At 49.1% G+C, this 13,510-nt stretch overlaps 1 protein-coding gene and 2 long non-coding RNA genes across 3 annotated transcripts; all 3 read left to right on the forward strand.

Annotated features, from left to right (window-relative positions):
• The first annotated feature begins 209 nt into the window (after positions 1-209).
• LOC147964142 (uncharacterized) lies at positions 210-1,886 on the forward strand. The gene is made up of 2 exons (XR_015607369.1): positions 210-285; positions 1,586-1,886. It is a non-coding gene; the product is annotated as an uncharacterized LOC147964142 (long non-coding RNA).
• A 2,319-nt stretch (positions 1,887-4,205) lies between these two features.
• LOC125514716 (uncharacterized) lies at positions 4,206-6,973 on the forward strand. The gene has a single exon (XM_048680061.2). The coding sequence runs from the start codon at positions 5,441-5,443 to the stop codon at positions 6,794-6,796; it is 1,356 nt and encodes a 451-aa protein (XP_048536018.1). The 5' UTR covers positions 4,206-5,440; the 3' UTR covers positions 6,797-6,973.
• A 2,518-nt stretch (positions 6,974-9,491) lies between these two features.
• Positions 9,492-12,911, forward strand: LOC147964143 (uncharacterized). Its single transcript, XR_015607419.1, has 3 exons — positions 9,492-10,364; positions 11,159-11,247; positions 12,495-12,911. It is a non-coding gene; the product is annotated as an uncharacterized LOC147964143 (long non-coding RNA).
• Positions 12,912-13,510: the final 599 nt, after the last annotated feature.

The raw sequence follows: 13,510 nt of genomic DNA on the forward strand, positions 1-13,510 counted from the left end.
CTAACATATCAAACTCGCAACTTTCCCCCTCCGGCTCCTTTGCCCGAAAACGCGAAACATCGGGGATACTTTCCCGGATGTTCCCCCCTTTCACCGGTATCGCCTCATACCGTGTTAGGGCACCCTAGCACCGATACTTGTCATGTCATGCATCGCCATGCATCTGTTTGCTTAAGTATTTATTGTTTCTTCCCCCTCTTCTCTCGCTAGACACCGAGACCGACGCCGCTGCTACCCAGTACGACTACGGTGTTGACGACCCCTCTCTCTTGCCAGAGCAACCAGGCAAGCCCCCCCTTGATCACCAGATATCGCCTATTCTTCTCTATACCGCTTGCATTAGAGCAGTGTAGCATGTTACTGCTTTCAGTTAATCCTATACTGCTGCATAGCCTGTCCTTGCAACTACTGTTGTTACCTTTACCTGCTATCCTACTGCTTAGTATAGGATGCTAGTGTTCCATCAGTGGCCCTACACTCTTGTCCGTCTGCCATGCTATACTACTGGGCCGTGATCACTTCGAGAGGTGATCACGGGCATATTCTATATACTTTACACTGTTACATTACCTGTGGTACTGTTCGGAGGTGGGGGCTGAAGGGGCAGGTGGCTCCATCCCGGTAGAGGTGGGCCTGGGTTCCCGACGGCCCCCGACTGTTACTTTGAGGCGGAGCGACAGGGCAGGTTGAGACCACCTAGGAAAGAGGTGGGCCTGGCCCTGGTCGGCGTTCGCGGACACTTAACACGCTTAACGAGATCTGGGTATTTGATCTGAGTCTGGCCATTTGGTCTATACGCACTAACCATCTACGCGGGAGTAGTTATGGGTATCCCGGTGTTGTGGTATCAGCCGAAGCCTTTGTGACATCAGCGACTGAGCGGCGCGCGCCGGATTGGAACGTAAGCCTGCTCTTGTATTAAGGGGGCTAGTTCTGCTTCCGGCCGCGTTCGCAACGTGCAGGTGTGCTAAGGGCGATGGGCCCAGACCCCTGTGCGCTTAGGTTTAGACCGGCGTGCTGACCTCTCTGTTCTGCCTAGGTGGGGCTGCGACGTGTTGATCTTTCGCGGCCGGGTATGACCCCGAAAAGTGTGTCCAGCCAAATGGGATCAAGCGTGTTGGGGTATGTGGTGCACCCCTGCAGGGAATTTAATCTATTCGAATAGTCGTGATCTTCGGTAACAGGACGACTTGGAGTTGTACCTTGACCTTATGACAACTAGAACCGGATACTTAATAAAACACACCCTTTCAAGTGCCAGAAACAACCGGTGATCGCTCTCTCACAGGGCGACGAGGGGAGGATTATCGGTTAGGATTATGCTATACGATGCTACTTGGAGGTCTTCAGTCTACTCTCTTCTACATGCTGCAAGACGGAGGCTGCCAGAAGCGTAGTCTTTGACAGGATTAGCTATCTCCCCCTTATTCTGGCATTCTACAGTTCAGTCCACCGATATGGCCCTTTACACATATACCCATGCATATGTAGTGTAGCTCCTTGCTTGCGAGTACTTTGGATGAGTACTCACGGTTGCTTTCTCCTTCTTTTCCCCCTTTTTCTTCTACCTGGTTGTCGCAACCAGATGATGGAGCCCAGGATCCAGACGCCACCGTCGACGACGACTCCTACTACACCGGAGGTGCCTACTACTACGTGCTGCCTGCTGACGACGACCAGGAGTAGTTTAGGAGGATCCCAGGTAGGAGGCCTGCGCCTCTTTCGATCTGTGTCCCAGTTTGTGCTAGCCTTCTTAAGGCAAACTTGTTTAACTTATGTCTGTACTCAGATATTGTTGCTTCCGCTGACTCGTCTATGATCGAGCTCTTGTATTCGAGCCCTCGAGGCCCCTGGCTTGTAATATGATGCTTGTATGACTTATTTTATTTGTAGAGTTGTGTTGTGATATCTTCCTGTGAGTCCCTGATCTTGATCGTACACGTTTGCGTGTATGATTAGTGTACGATTAAATCGGGGGCGTCACATATATGCATCATCATCTTGAAGTACAAGGCAAGATAGAATAATATCCTACGACATCCTAAATTTTCTAATAATCACGATACTTAGCAATATTAACAATGTCCATGTACTGACGCTGAAATTTATCATCACACAGGAGGGATTCTATCACCTTTGCACCTGATCGGTCAACAGGCAGCGCCTCATCTATAACATTCTGCAAGGCCACCTCAGACCACACACATGCAAAGGAGATGACAGCGTAGCAAGGTAAAAATATGAGTGGATCGTCATCTGAAGAGATAAATGTAAAGGGGAGGGCGATGGGCGGGCCCCACTTGAGATGCGTGCGCGTGACGCCCATGCACGTCCGTTGCAATTTTCAGCCGGCCAGCCGGTTTCCAATGTTTATCTTTTTCTTTTTTATACACCTTTAACTTTTTAAATGCTTGATTAATATTTTTTAAATACTTGATTTAAAAACTAAATATTTGATTGATTTAAAAAAGCATGATCCAGGTTTTTCATACACATATGATTTTTTTGTATATCTTTCCCTGATAATAAAGCACGGATTAAGTCTATCAGGTGCACGGTCGCATCCTTTTTACACAAAGGTCCTTAAGTTTTCTAATAATTCAACCCCCAATCCCTTTTTTAAAGTGGATCTGGAAAACGTTTCATTCTTACAAAAAGGACGCTGCAATTTTTAGTATTCAACCTGCAATCCTTGGCAACACCTCGGGTGGGGAAGGCGAGCAGCGGCACTGCCGGCAACGCTGCGCGCGGTAAGAAAAGGTGGTTCTCGAGGCGAGCAAGGCGCTTGAACGGTAGAGGTCGACCATGGTGGTCGCGTGACGCATCGGGAGGGGGTTGTCGAGGTGCAGGGGAGTTGGAGTCTCACGGAAGGAGACGGACGGGGCCCCGGTGTGGTGCCTGACGGGACCGAGCCGTGCAGTGGCGCCACGGGCAGAGGCAGCAGGAGCTGCGAGGCCAGGCAAAGAACGAGAGGGGGAGCATGGAAGAAAGGAGGCGGCAGACGGATGAGAGTGCAGGACGGAGGGGCGGCGGCATGGCGAGCACGTGAGGTTGGCGGCGAGCTGGATCGAGGCACGCTGACCGCTGCCCCTCTGTTCGTGTGGTGTGTGTGGTGCGTGTGACGGCTGGAGACCCAGCTCGCCGCCTCCTTTCTTCCATGCTCCCCCTCTGTTGGCAGCGAGCGCGTGAGGTTGGCGGCGAGCTGGATCGAGGTGCGCTGAGCGCTGCTCCTCTGTTCGTGTGGTGCGTGTGACGGCTGGAGACCCAGTGAGCGCGTGAGGTTGGCGGCGAGCTGGATCGAGGCGCGCTGAGCGCTGCCCCTCTGTTCGTGCGGAGGAGATGGGGATCGGGAGGCTGGGGTGATAGGGCTAGGGTTAGAGTAGTGGGGGCGGCTGGGCCTCAAGAGTTAGGTGCACCGGCCTGCGAGGTTAGTCAAGCCCAAATGTGCTCAAATCCTGACCTATGGTCGTGTGAACGAAAACTGAGTTAGATGCACAAATTCTTCTTGTCTCAAAAAAAGATGCACAAATTCTTCTAAAAAAAGTTAGATGCACAAATAAATAGTCCTACATCGGCCCTTTGTATTAAAATCCACCAATTTATATAGGCTGGAGTTTCACAAGAATCATCAAGCAGCCCAAGACAAGAAAAGAGAAACAGAGAGTGAGGCGCTGGTCTGAGATGATATGTGGCTGGGTGAAAAAAAAGAACAAAGAGAGGGGCTTGTTGGGACATGCATGTGCATGGCCTGGCTCGCTTGGGTCGGGGTGATGGTTCCGTGGTGTTTTTTATCTGACGGAAAGACTGTAAAGAAACCCCTATAGTATAATTGGTGCAACAAATCCAAATTGCAAATACCATGCTTTGAACCTGGGTGGTTGGGAAGGCATCAGCCTCTTCCCACCACTAGGCTATGCCTTAGTCTATGATGGTCCCATGGTGTTGTGGATTGACACGTGAAAAAAAAGAACAAGAGAAGAAGAAAGAGGAACATGTAGCAGGACCGAGAAGTAAAACATTGCAGCAACGAACTTTTTTTCATCTTGGATGGTGGCTTCGAGCTCACGGGACATGTGGTACTATGTTGACATCACAAATATTGTTTTCATGCTCAACTACACCAATCTATGGAGATCCACGGTTCACTCTTCTGACATAGAATAGCTTTGCACACCATCCACCTACAGTTGAGCTGGAACCTGGCATCGTTGGAACGATTTTTGATGAGCATGATGATCACTTCATTTGGTTGATTTACTTTAATCTGTTTCAGTTGTCGTGACCTCATAACCTCATACCGACTACATTTGCAGTTCCCCTAAAAACAATTGCTATTAGATTTAGGGACATGTACATTCCTCGTGGTGTTTCAGTTGCATCCGGATTACTTATCTATTATTTTGCGGTATAAATTTTAGTTCTGTGTATATGTTTGTTCAATTCCCAATGTGGTTGTAGTGTGCATGGTTCTGCACTCAATAAACAGAGAGACTGATATGTATTACTATACATAGAAATTCCCAAGCTAAGATGTTTTAATTTGTATCTCTCCAACGAACTAGCATATGCATCACATAATATGACCATAATTTCGGACGAATCGACTTACGAGGGTCACAATATTCCCCAAGACAAAGGTTCCATTATTTCTATTTTCCATATCTCTTTGAACATTAAATTATTTTATTTTCCATATTGTGCGGTCTTAACATATTTTTGTCTAACAAAATATTAAACATGTATGTAGATTATTTTGATATACTTTTCTGCAGTAGGCAAATGATCTGCCTATAAATATACTATCGCTTTGGGAAATACAAATCAATCAGAAGATTTGTTTGGATGATAGCAAGAAGATTATTCCTAATGTACACCTTTTTTAGTTTTAAATTGCAGTGGACAAAAATCTGTCCATCTATGCTCCACCATTATTATGAGTCGACAAAATTACAGGTCCATGCAAAGAGGACTTGCAAAAAGGTGTGCTAGAGTGTGATGACCAACCTTAAGGCATTGAGACTGATCATCTTCGTCACAAATAGGTGGACAATATGACCATTACTGACGATGGTGATAAAATTAGGTAACAACATGAACGAGCCATTTCAGATGTGTGATGATTTATTTCTCCCGTTGTAACGCACGGACAATTTTTTTAGTATTAACCATCCTTTAAATAGACTGGGCCTAATAGGGGCCAGCCCCAAGGCCTGGACGGATGCACCTATTAATAGGGGCTAGGCCCGAAGGCCTGGATGATCGATGCAGCTTCCGATTCGGATTGGTCCCAGACATAAAATAACCGATCAAAAAAAAAAAGACTCGGATCGATCTCAGGGGGTGCATAAATATGCAGGCACCTAGTTGATGGACTCGTGGGCTCGCCAGTCGTTGCAACTTGAAACATATCGGAAACCTAACCTAAAAATACGCGGATCCGATGCCGCCGTTTCGTCGGGACCGCGCCCATCCCTCGGCGACGCCACCACCGTACACCAACGGGTGGCTGTGGCGGCGCCAACACCGACGCCGGAGCCGGCGCGCTGGCGCCGATGGGAAAAAAAGGGATCTGCCCGGAGACGTCCTCTCCGCGATCCTATCCAGCGTGTCCTCGTCCGCCACCGACATCGTCCGCTGCGGGGCTACGTGCAGTCACTCGGTAAACGCCGTGGCCACGCACGCCGACGCCATCTCCCGCTCTCTGCCGCCGCCCGCGCAATTCCTCCCCCACCTCGCCCTCGGCTTCTTCCACCAGGAAGCCCGCGCCCCCCGCGCCTCCCCCGCGCTGCCGCCACGCTTCGTCCCGACGGAAGCCGCCTCGCGCCTCCTGGGCCCCCGCCCCCAGCTCGAACACGTCGCCACCGGGCTGTTCGACCACGCCCGCCCCGTCGCATCCCGCAACGGCCGCGTCGTCCTGGAGCTCCGGCGCGAGGCGCGCGCCGACGGCCTTACGCTCAGCGTGTGCAACCCCATGACGGGGGAAATCTCCATGCTCCCTCCGCTCTCCGGCGACCACTGCCCCGGGCACTACGTGTGCGCGATACTCACCGGCGACGACCTAGACGTGCCCGCGCCGTCGTGCTTCTTCCGCGTGCTCCTCGTCTACAACCGCCGTAGCTTCACGGCTCTGCGCTCCTGCTCCTCTGCCGACGCCGACGCCGGCGTCGGATGTCGCTGGGGGCCGGAAGAAAGGAAACCCGGCGCCAAGATCAGCGCCAACATGCTGCGCGGTCTTGGCCACGCCGTCGTGGTCGGCGGCGCGGCCTACTGGCCCATGCACCACGAGGCGTTCGGCGTGCGGCTCGATGGCGCGCCGTCGGAGCCCATGGACGTGTGCCCGGTGCCCTACCGGCAGTCGCACTATTACGCCGGCGAGCGCCTGCTGGGCACCTCCCCTGACGGGAAGCGCCTGAGTCTCCTCGACGTGGGCTTCCTGGGATGCACGGACTTCTGCATCAACATCGAGACCCAGACGGCTGCCGGCGGGGAGTGGGAGGGGCACGAACAGGCCCGACTCAAACTCATCAGCCTACCCGAGCTCGGGATTACCATGACAACGGCGTTTAAGCTGCGGTGGTTCGGCGAGAAGAGCGGCACGGTGATATTCACCGTCGGAGAAGGAGGAGGGTGCACCAGCCAGGGCGTCTTCATGTTGAACATCACGACGGGATGCCTCGAGAAGCTTGCCGACGGCGTCGAGTGCCACGCGTGGAAATACTTGTGCGGCTACGAGATGGACCGCGAGGCGCTCTTTGCGTCGTCCGATAGATCGGTCCTGACTTCTCGCCAAAAATAGCTCGAGTACCTCAGCACATGCCCATCACAACGCTTGTTTTTCTTTTTCGGGAAATAAACTTCTGCCGTGTGTCTCATGCATGTGATCTTGATTTTGTTTCATGGATGTGTGAAAATTGTACGGATGTCTTTTGGGGTTTTTAACACAATACAGATGCAAACACTCATATATATATACACACACACACACACGCTTACACTCATCCCTATAAATGCACATACGCATATCCTTCCCATGAGCACATTCAAGAAACTGAGTCAGCATATTATCTTGAGGTTTACGAAGTCATCGTAAGCACCTCGTCGTCGATAGGAAATAAATCCAAAAATGATGCGAGCACCAGAACTTGAACCATGTATTTTTAATTGTTAAATGTGTATATAAAAATATTTATCATGTATAGAAACATGTATAACTCACATTTAGTAAATGTAGACATCAAAAAACTTACTAAAAAAATTAGTTCTGTATTTAAAAAATATTAAACATGTATATAAAAATGATGATGGTGTATACAAAAAAGGTAAATTGTGTGTGAAAAATCTTTATTGCCATTAAAAATGTTGAACACATGACCAACATTTGTTTATACATGTTTAACATTTTTAAATACATGATCAACACTTTTGTACGCGTTTAACCATTTTTAAATACATTATCAACATTTTTTCATACACATTGTATATTTTTTGTATATACATTTTTCTTATACATGGAAACATTTTCCGGCCAGTGCTAGGCGTCGGCCGACTGGCCTGACTTTCGGCCGGTAGGTTTCCAGGCGTTCGATGGGACTGCCTCTCACCGTTGGATCTCGTGTTGATTGGTCAAACACACACTTCTCCCTTTATCTCACGCACGCCGGTAATAGACCACGCGAACCTCCGCCCATCCCGATCGCGTCCTCCTCATTGCGTCCCCAGCAATTCCCTCTCCCCCATGCATGAGGTCGTCATTGTCACCCCGCATCTCGCCTCCTCCTGTCACTGGATGGCTCTCCGCTCGTGCGAGTGGCAGGGTATAGCAAAAAAACGCAGAGAGTAGGGGCGTTGCCAGTTTGAAGCACAAAAAACATGGTTGCAGCAAATAATTGATATGATTCCAACAAAAAAGACATGGTTTCTAACAAAACATTGACATGGTTCGAGCAAAAAACCATGGTTCCAACAAAAGATTGATATAGTTCCAGCAAAATTTAAGTAGTTTCCAGCAAACAATGATATCGTTTCCACGAAAAACACCAATGCAGCAAAAATCACGGCAGCCACCGTCGTTGCCGCCCCAACACCACCCTCGCCGATTGCCGCAAGTCAAATGATGGTTCCATCAAAAAGTCTATGTAGCAAAATCATGGCGGCCACCACCGCAGTCGCCCAACACTATCCTCTCATGTTGCCGCAAAATTGAAAGTTGGTTCCAGCCAAAATCAGCAGAGGTTCCAGCAAAAAGCTAAAACTGCAGCAACTTACCGCGGCCACCGTCGCCGCATCCCACCACCATCCTTGTCGGTTGAAGCAAATTCCTTGGCCGGTTCCCGCACCGCACCTCATCGGTCGCAGCGCGTCCCACGTCGTCGTCGTCAGTCCCAACATTTTCCGATGCTGGACACAACAACCTCCACCATGGGTCGGTCGCTCCACTGCGTCGCATCCACAAGCGCAGCTCGCCGTAGTGGTGTTTCTCTCTGTCAAAAGGTAAAGGGGTGGTGGGGGAAGACACAACCATCACAGGATAAAAGAAACAGAAACAATGGGTGGTGGCCATGGCCCGCAAGCAACGTCTCGCTGGTGACAAAGGACACGACAACAAAAAGGGAGGAATAGGTAGAAGTGGAGCTGCCGAGTAAAGGAGATGTTTTTAGGGGAAGGCCTTCATGGCTGCTTTATTAACTCATATCGCACTTACATTGTTTGCTAAAGCATTGAGAATAAAAGAAGGAGGTGTATCTGAAGGAAATATGCCCTAGAGGCAATAATAAAGTTGTTTATATTTTCTTATATCATGATAAATGTTTATTATTCATGCTAGAATTGTATTAACCAGAAACTTAGTACATGTGTGATTCCATAGACAAAGCAGAGTGTCCCTAGTATGCCTCTACTTGACTAGCTCGTTAATCAAAGATGGTTAAGTTTTCTGACCATAGACATGTGTTGTCATTTGATGAACGAGATGTGACGCCCCGAGACCGACGCTCCAGACGACTTCCTTGCTTTTTCTTTGTTGCCACATGTTTCATTTGTTTGTTGCATTCATCATGTCATCATTTGCATTGCATCGGAACTTCGTTGCCGTCATTTTACAAAACCTGCATCCGTCGTCGTTGTCGTTTCTCCCTTTGCCTTCATCACCTTCTCTCGGGCCGCTCTCTTCTCTCTTGTCTTCTCGTGGCCTTTTGTCAGCCCACGTTGTCTTTGTTTTCCCCTCTCGCTAAATGTCAAGCCTCACTTCACAGTGCACATATCCCCTCGCGTGCACGTCCGCAACTGTCCCGAACTCGAACCGGCCACTTGTGACCAATGGGTCCGGATCATCCCCAAACATGCCTAAAATATCTCTGTTTTCTTATTTGGACCCCCTAACCTAATTATTCCGGACTGCCCGATCGTGATCGGAGGATCCAAATCATCACCCCTTTTGTTTATATATAAGACTCCCTAGTCTAAACTGGGCCAAACCGTAACTTCTAGGAGTTTGTCCCATCAAGCCGCTGCCAACCATTTCCACTCGGGATCCATCCCCACCTACCAACATCCAACCCCCGATCCAAAAATCCTCTCGGCCTCCAACATGTAGCCCTCCACCTCTCGATCTCTCCCCACCAACCAGCGCCTCCCCTGATCCCCTCGTCCACCTCCTGTAACCGCGAGCGCCGAGGGCCCCCGTCCTCGCACTGGTGGGCGCCGGCCACCCAAGCAGCAGCAGCAGCCCCGCGCGCTGCTCGAGCCTCCCCTGCATCCTTTTCTCGCGGCCTCCTCTGCTTCTCCTCGAGCCGTCCGCAGCAGAAGCCCCAGGCCGACCCCGTGCCCTCTCCCTCGGTCCCCCACTCTCTTCCTTCTTTCTCCCTCTCTCTCTCTCTCACATCTCTCTCTCGCAGGACCCTGACGGCCAAGGCGCCAGGAGCCCAAGCTCGTCCGGCCCTCCCCTCTATAGATCCGTCTTCGGGGACCGGATCCGCGCCCGAGGCCTCCTTTGCCTGTGTCGGAGTGCGCCACCACGACCTCACCGGCGATCAACACACAGGAGACCAACGCCATGACGCCGCCCTCACCTCATCTCGATCCAGTGGACCCGAACGCAGCCGCCCTGGACCTCCACTAAACCGCAAGCAGCCGCCGTCCTCTGCCCCTGTCTTCGGCCTCGTCCTCGCCTCCAGGTTGCCGCACTGCCCCACCGGAGCGCTAGTTGCGCCGCTCGACAAGTCCCTGCATGTGTCCCTGCCTCGCGTTGGCCGCGCCCCTCCTCGTCGTCCCGCTTTCTCCCTGCGTGAGCCGGCCCAACCGCTCCCCTGTGTCGCGCAAGGCCCAGCGCCGCTGGCCTCCTCTGCCAAGATGGGCCTTGGCCCATGGTGAGGCAACCCCCCAGCGCCTCCTTTTTCCCCTCTCGTTGGCCCAGCCAGATTCGGCCTGAGTCACTGTTTTTTTCCATGAACGAATTTACTAATTTTCCAGAGAAAACCTGTTTTACACAAAACCCCCTAGATTTCATGCACATAATAACTCATGAACTATGCATCATATGTAAAAAAAATATGTAAAATGCTTAGAATTCATCTAGTTTCATAATATGCCACTTTCATCTATGTTTGAAATGTTTAAATGATGTTTGCATTTATTTTGCTCAAATGCCATGTTAAAATGCTTTATTTCATAACTAAGTAACCGGAGCTCCGAATTAAATGTTCTTTATATGTAAATGGGGTAGAAAAATGCATAGTTTAACATGTTGCGCTTATTTTGCATGTTCAACAACTCTAAAATATGGTTTAGGGAAGAACAGTACCAAATCCAAAATATGCACATGAGGATTTACCAGAATTGTTGTTTGATGTTTCCGGCCTCATTCAAACTTGCCTAAATAGTTGGTTTACTCATGCATCACCTCTTGCCATGTTAACCAATATTTAATATTGTTGGGTACATAAACGGGAGAGAACTAAATAAATGAATGTGGTGTTTCGTCAATATGCAACTCATTGCATATTGAGTTCCACTTAATTTGTAGTATTGTTTGTTGCACTTTGCCATGCCATGCCTCTTTAAACCGGACATGTATCATACTTGATTGTGCATCAGGCCATGCTTATGTGATGGTTGTTTACCATGTTGTTTGCTTCTTTCCGGTTGTGCTTCTTCTCCATAGTTTCGGTTACGTTGCGCTTGTGAGGATTCATTCAACTACGTTGGTTCGACTACTTCATGGACTCGTTCTTCTTCCTAGTGGGATTTCAGGCAAGATGACCATCACGTTGGATCTCACTACTATCTTTGCTATGCTAGTTGTCTCGATGCTATCTCTATGTCGCGCTACCTACCACTTGTTTATCAAGCCTCCCAAATTGCCATGATAGCCTCTAACCTTTTCACCCTTCCTAACAAACCGTTGTTTGGCTATGTTACAGCTTTGCTCAACCCGTCTTATAGCGTTGCTAGTTGCAGGTGCAGTTGCAGGTTGTTCCATGTTGGGACATGGATATCATGGGATATCACAATATCTCTTATTTAATTAATGTGTCTATATACTTGGTAAAGGGTGGAAGGCTCGGCCTTATGCCTGGTGTTTTGTTCCACTATTGCCTCCCTAGTTTCCGTCATATCGGTGTTATGTTCCTTGATTTCGCGTCCCTAACACGATGAGCGGTATGGGACCCTCTTGACGGTTCGCTTTGAATAAAACTCTTCCAGCAAGGCCCAACATTGGTTTTACCATTTACCTAATAATAACTAAAACTTGCATAGGGACTTGCCGGCCCCCGTGGATTTTTAATCAACCCCCGGGCCAGTGCTCCTCATGAGTGTTGGTCCAAACTAGAGCACCGTGCGGGACCGCCACTTGGAAACTTGGGGTATTTGGTATATACTTGTACGCTTCGCTTATCCGGTGTACCCTGAGAATGAGACCGTGTAACTCCTATCAGGTTAGGCCGGTGCATCGGGAGGTCTTGCTGGATTTGTTTTACCATTGTCGAAATGTCTTGTGCACTGGGATTCCGAGTCTGATCGGGTGTCCCGTGATGGAGGATTGTCTCCGCGGATCGTGAGCTTGTCATGGGCTAAGTTGGGACACCCCTGCAGGGTTTAAACTTTCGAGAGCCGTGCCCGCGGTTATGTGGCAGATGGGAATTTGTTAATATCCGGTTGTAGAGGACTTGAAGTAAACTCAATTAAGATTCCTCAACTGCGTGTGTAACCGTGATGGTCTCTTTTCGGTGGAGTCTGGGAAGTGAACACTATGGGGTTATGTTTGACTCGTAAGTAGTTCAGGATCACTTCTTTATCATTACTAGTTTGCGACCGTTGTGTAGCTTCTCATCTTACTCTTGTACTCGTAAGTTAGCCACCATACAATGCTTAGTCGTTTGCTGCAACTTCACCACTTTACCCATTCCATCCCCATTAAGCTTTGCTAGTCTTGATACCCATGGTAATGGGATTGTTGAGTCCTTGTGGCTCACAAATTACTTCAACAACAATTGCAGGCACAGGTAATGCGATGATCTGGCGTGAGTGCAATGCTTGCTTGTCTGGAGTTCTTCTGCTCCTTCTTCTTCGATCAAGGGATAGGTTTCGGGTCGGGAGAGCCTGTGATTAGCAGGATGGATGTTGTTCTTATTTTTCATTTGATTTCATCCGTAGTCGGAGCCTGCTCTTCTGTATGATGGTTGCTATGTGTTGATGAACTGTTGTATGAATGATGTAACTTGTGGCGAGTGTAAGGCTTTATCTTGTATTCTCATCTATTCAGTACATGGTATGTTGTAATGATATCCACATTGCTATGCGCTTGAAATGCGGCTGTGCCCCAATCATGAGTTCATCACATGATTGGGATAGAATCGCATCTTGGGCGCTACAAGTTGGTATCTGAGCCTTACCGACCTTAGGAGCCCCCTTGATTGATCGAACTGCTGCCGTTGTTGAGTCTAGAAGAAAGCTATTTTGTGTCTAGTTATATCGGAGAGTAGGAATTATTTTTACTCCTCAGTCCCTTCGTCGCTCTAGTGAGGTCTCCTGACGTAGATGTTTTGACTTCACTATCATCTTTTTCACTCAAAAACTTTTTAGGATCACGCGGGTATCTTGGGATCGTTCCGATATTCTTGTGACGAGAACATTGTTCTTGGTGCCTCTTGACATTTAGGGGTTGTGGCAGTGTCCCGGGCTGTTGAGCTCTGAGGTGTTATCGTCCTAATTTTGTCGTTGCAGTTCTGGAATACATGAGCTTGCCGACATCAAAAATCTCTTTTATGCAGTTAGTGGTGAGATAACCTTGACGCCACCTAGTACTAGGGAGGGAGTTTGGGAGTATTGCCACAGCTCGTATAATGTATGCTTTTCGAAGGTTGAGCTACACGATTTCCGGAGTTTTCTTGGTTATGTGTTGACGGATGGATACAGTTGGAGCGTAGGGCTTGTTAGTTGTGTGATATATATTGTGCCTCCCTGTATCCCCAACACCAGATTGCATAACCACAAAGTTTTGTGAGTTAATAGG

The sequence above is a fragment of the Triticum urartu genome, chromosome 6A (genome assembly GCF_056163025.1).
Source record: "Triticum urartu cultivar PI428250 chromosome 6A, HENAU_Tu73, whole genome shotgun sequence".
NCBI lineage: Eukaryota > Viridiplantae > Streptophyta > Magnoliopsida > Poales > Poaceae > Triticum > Triticum urartu.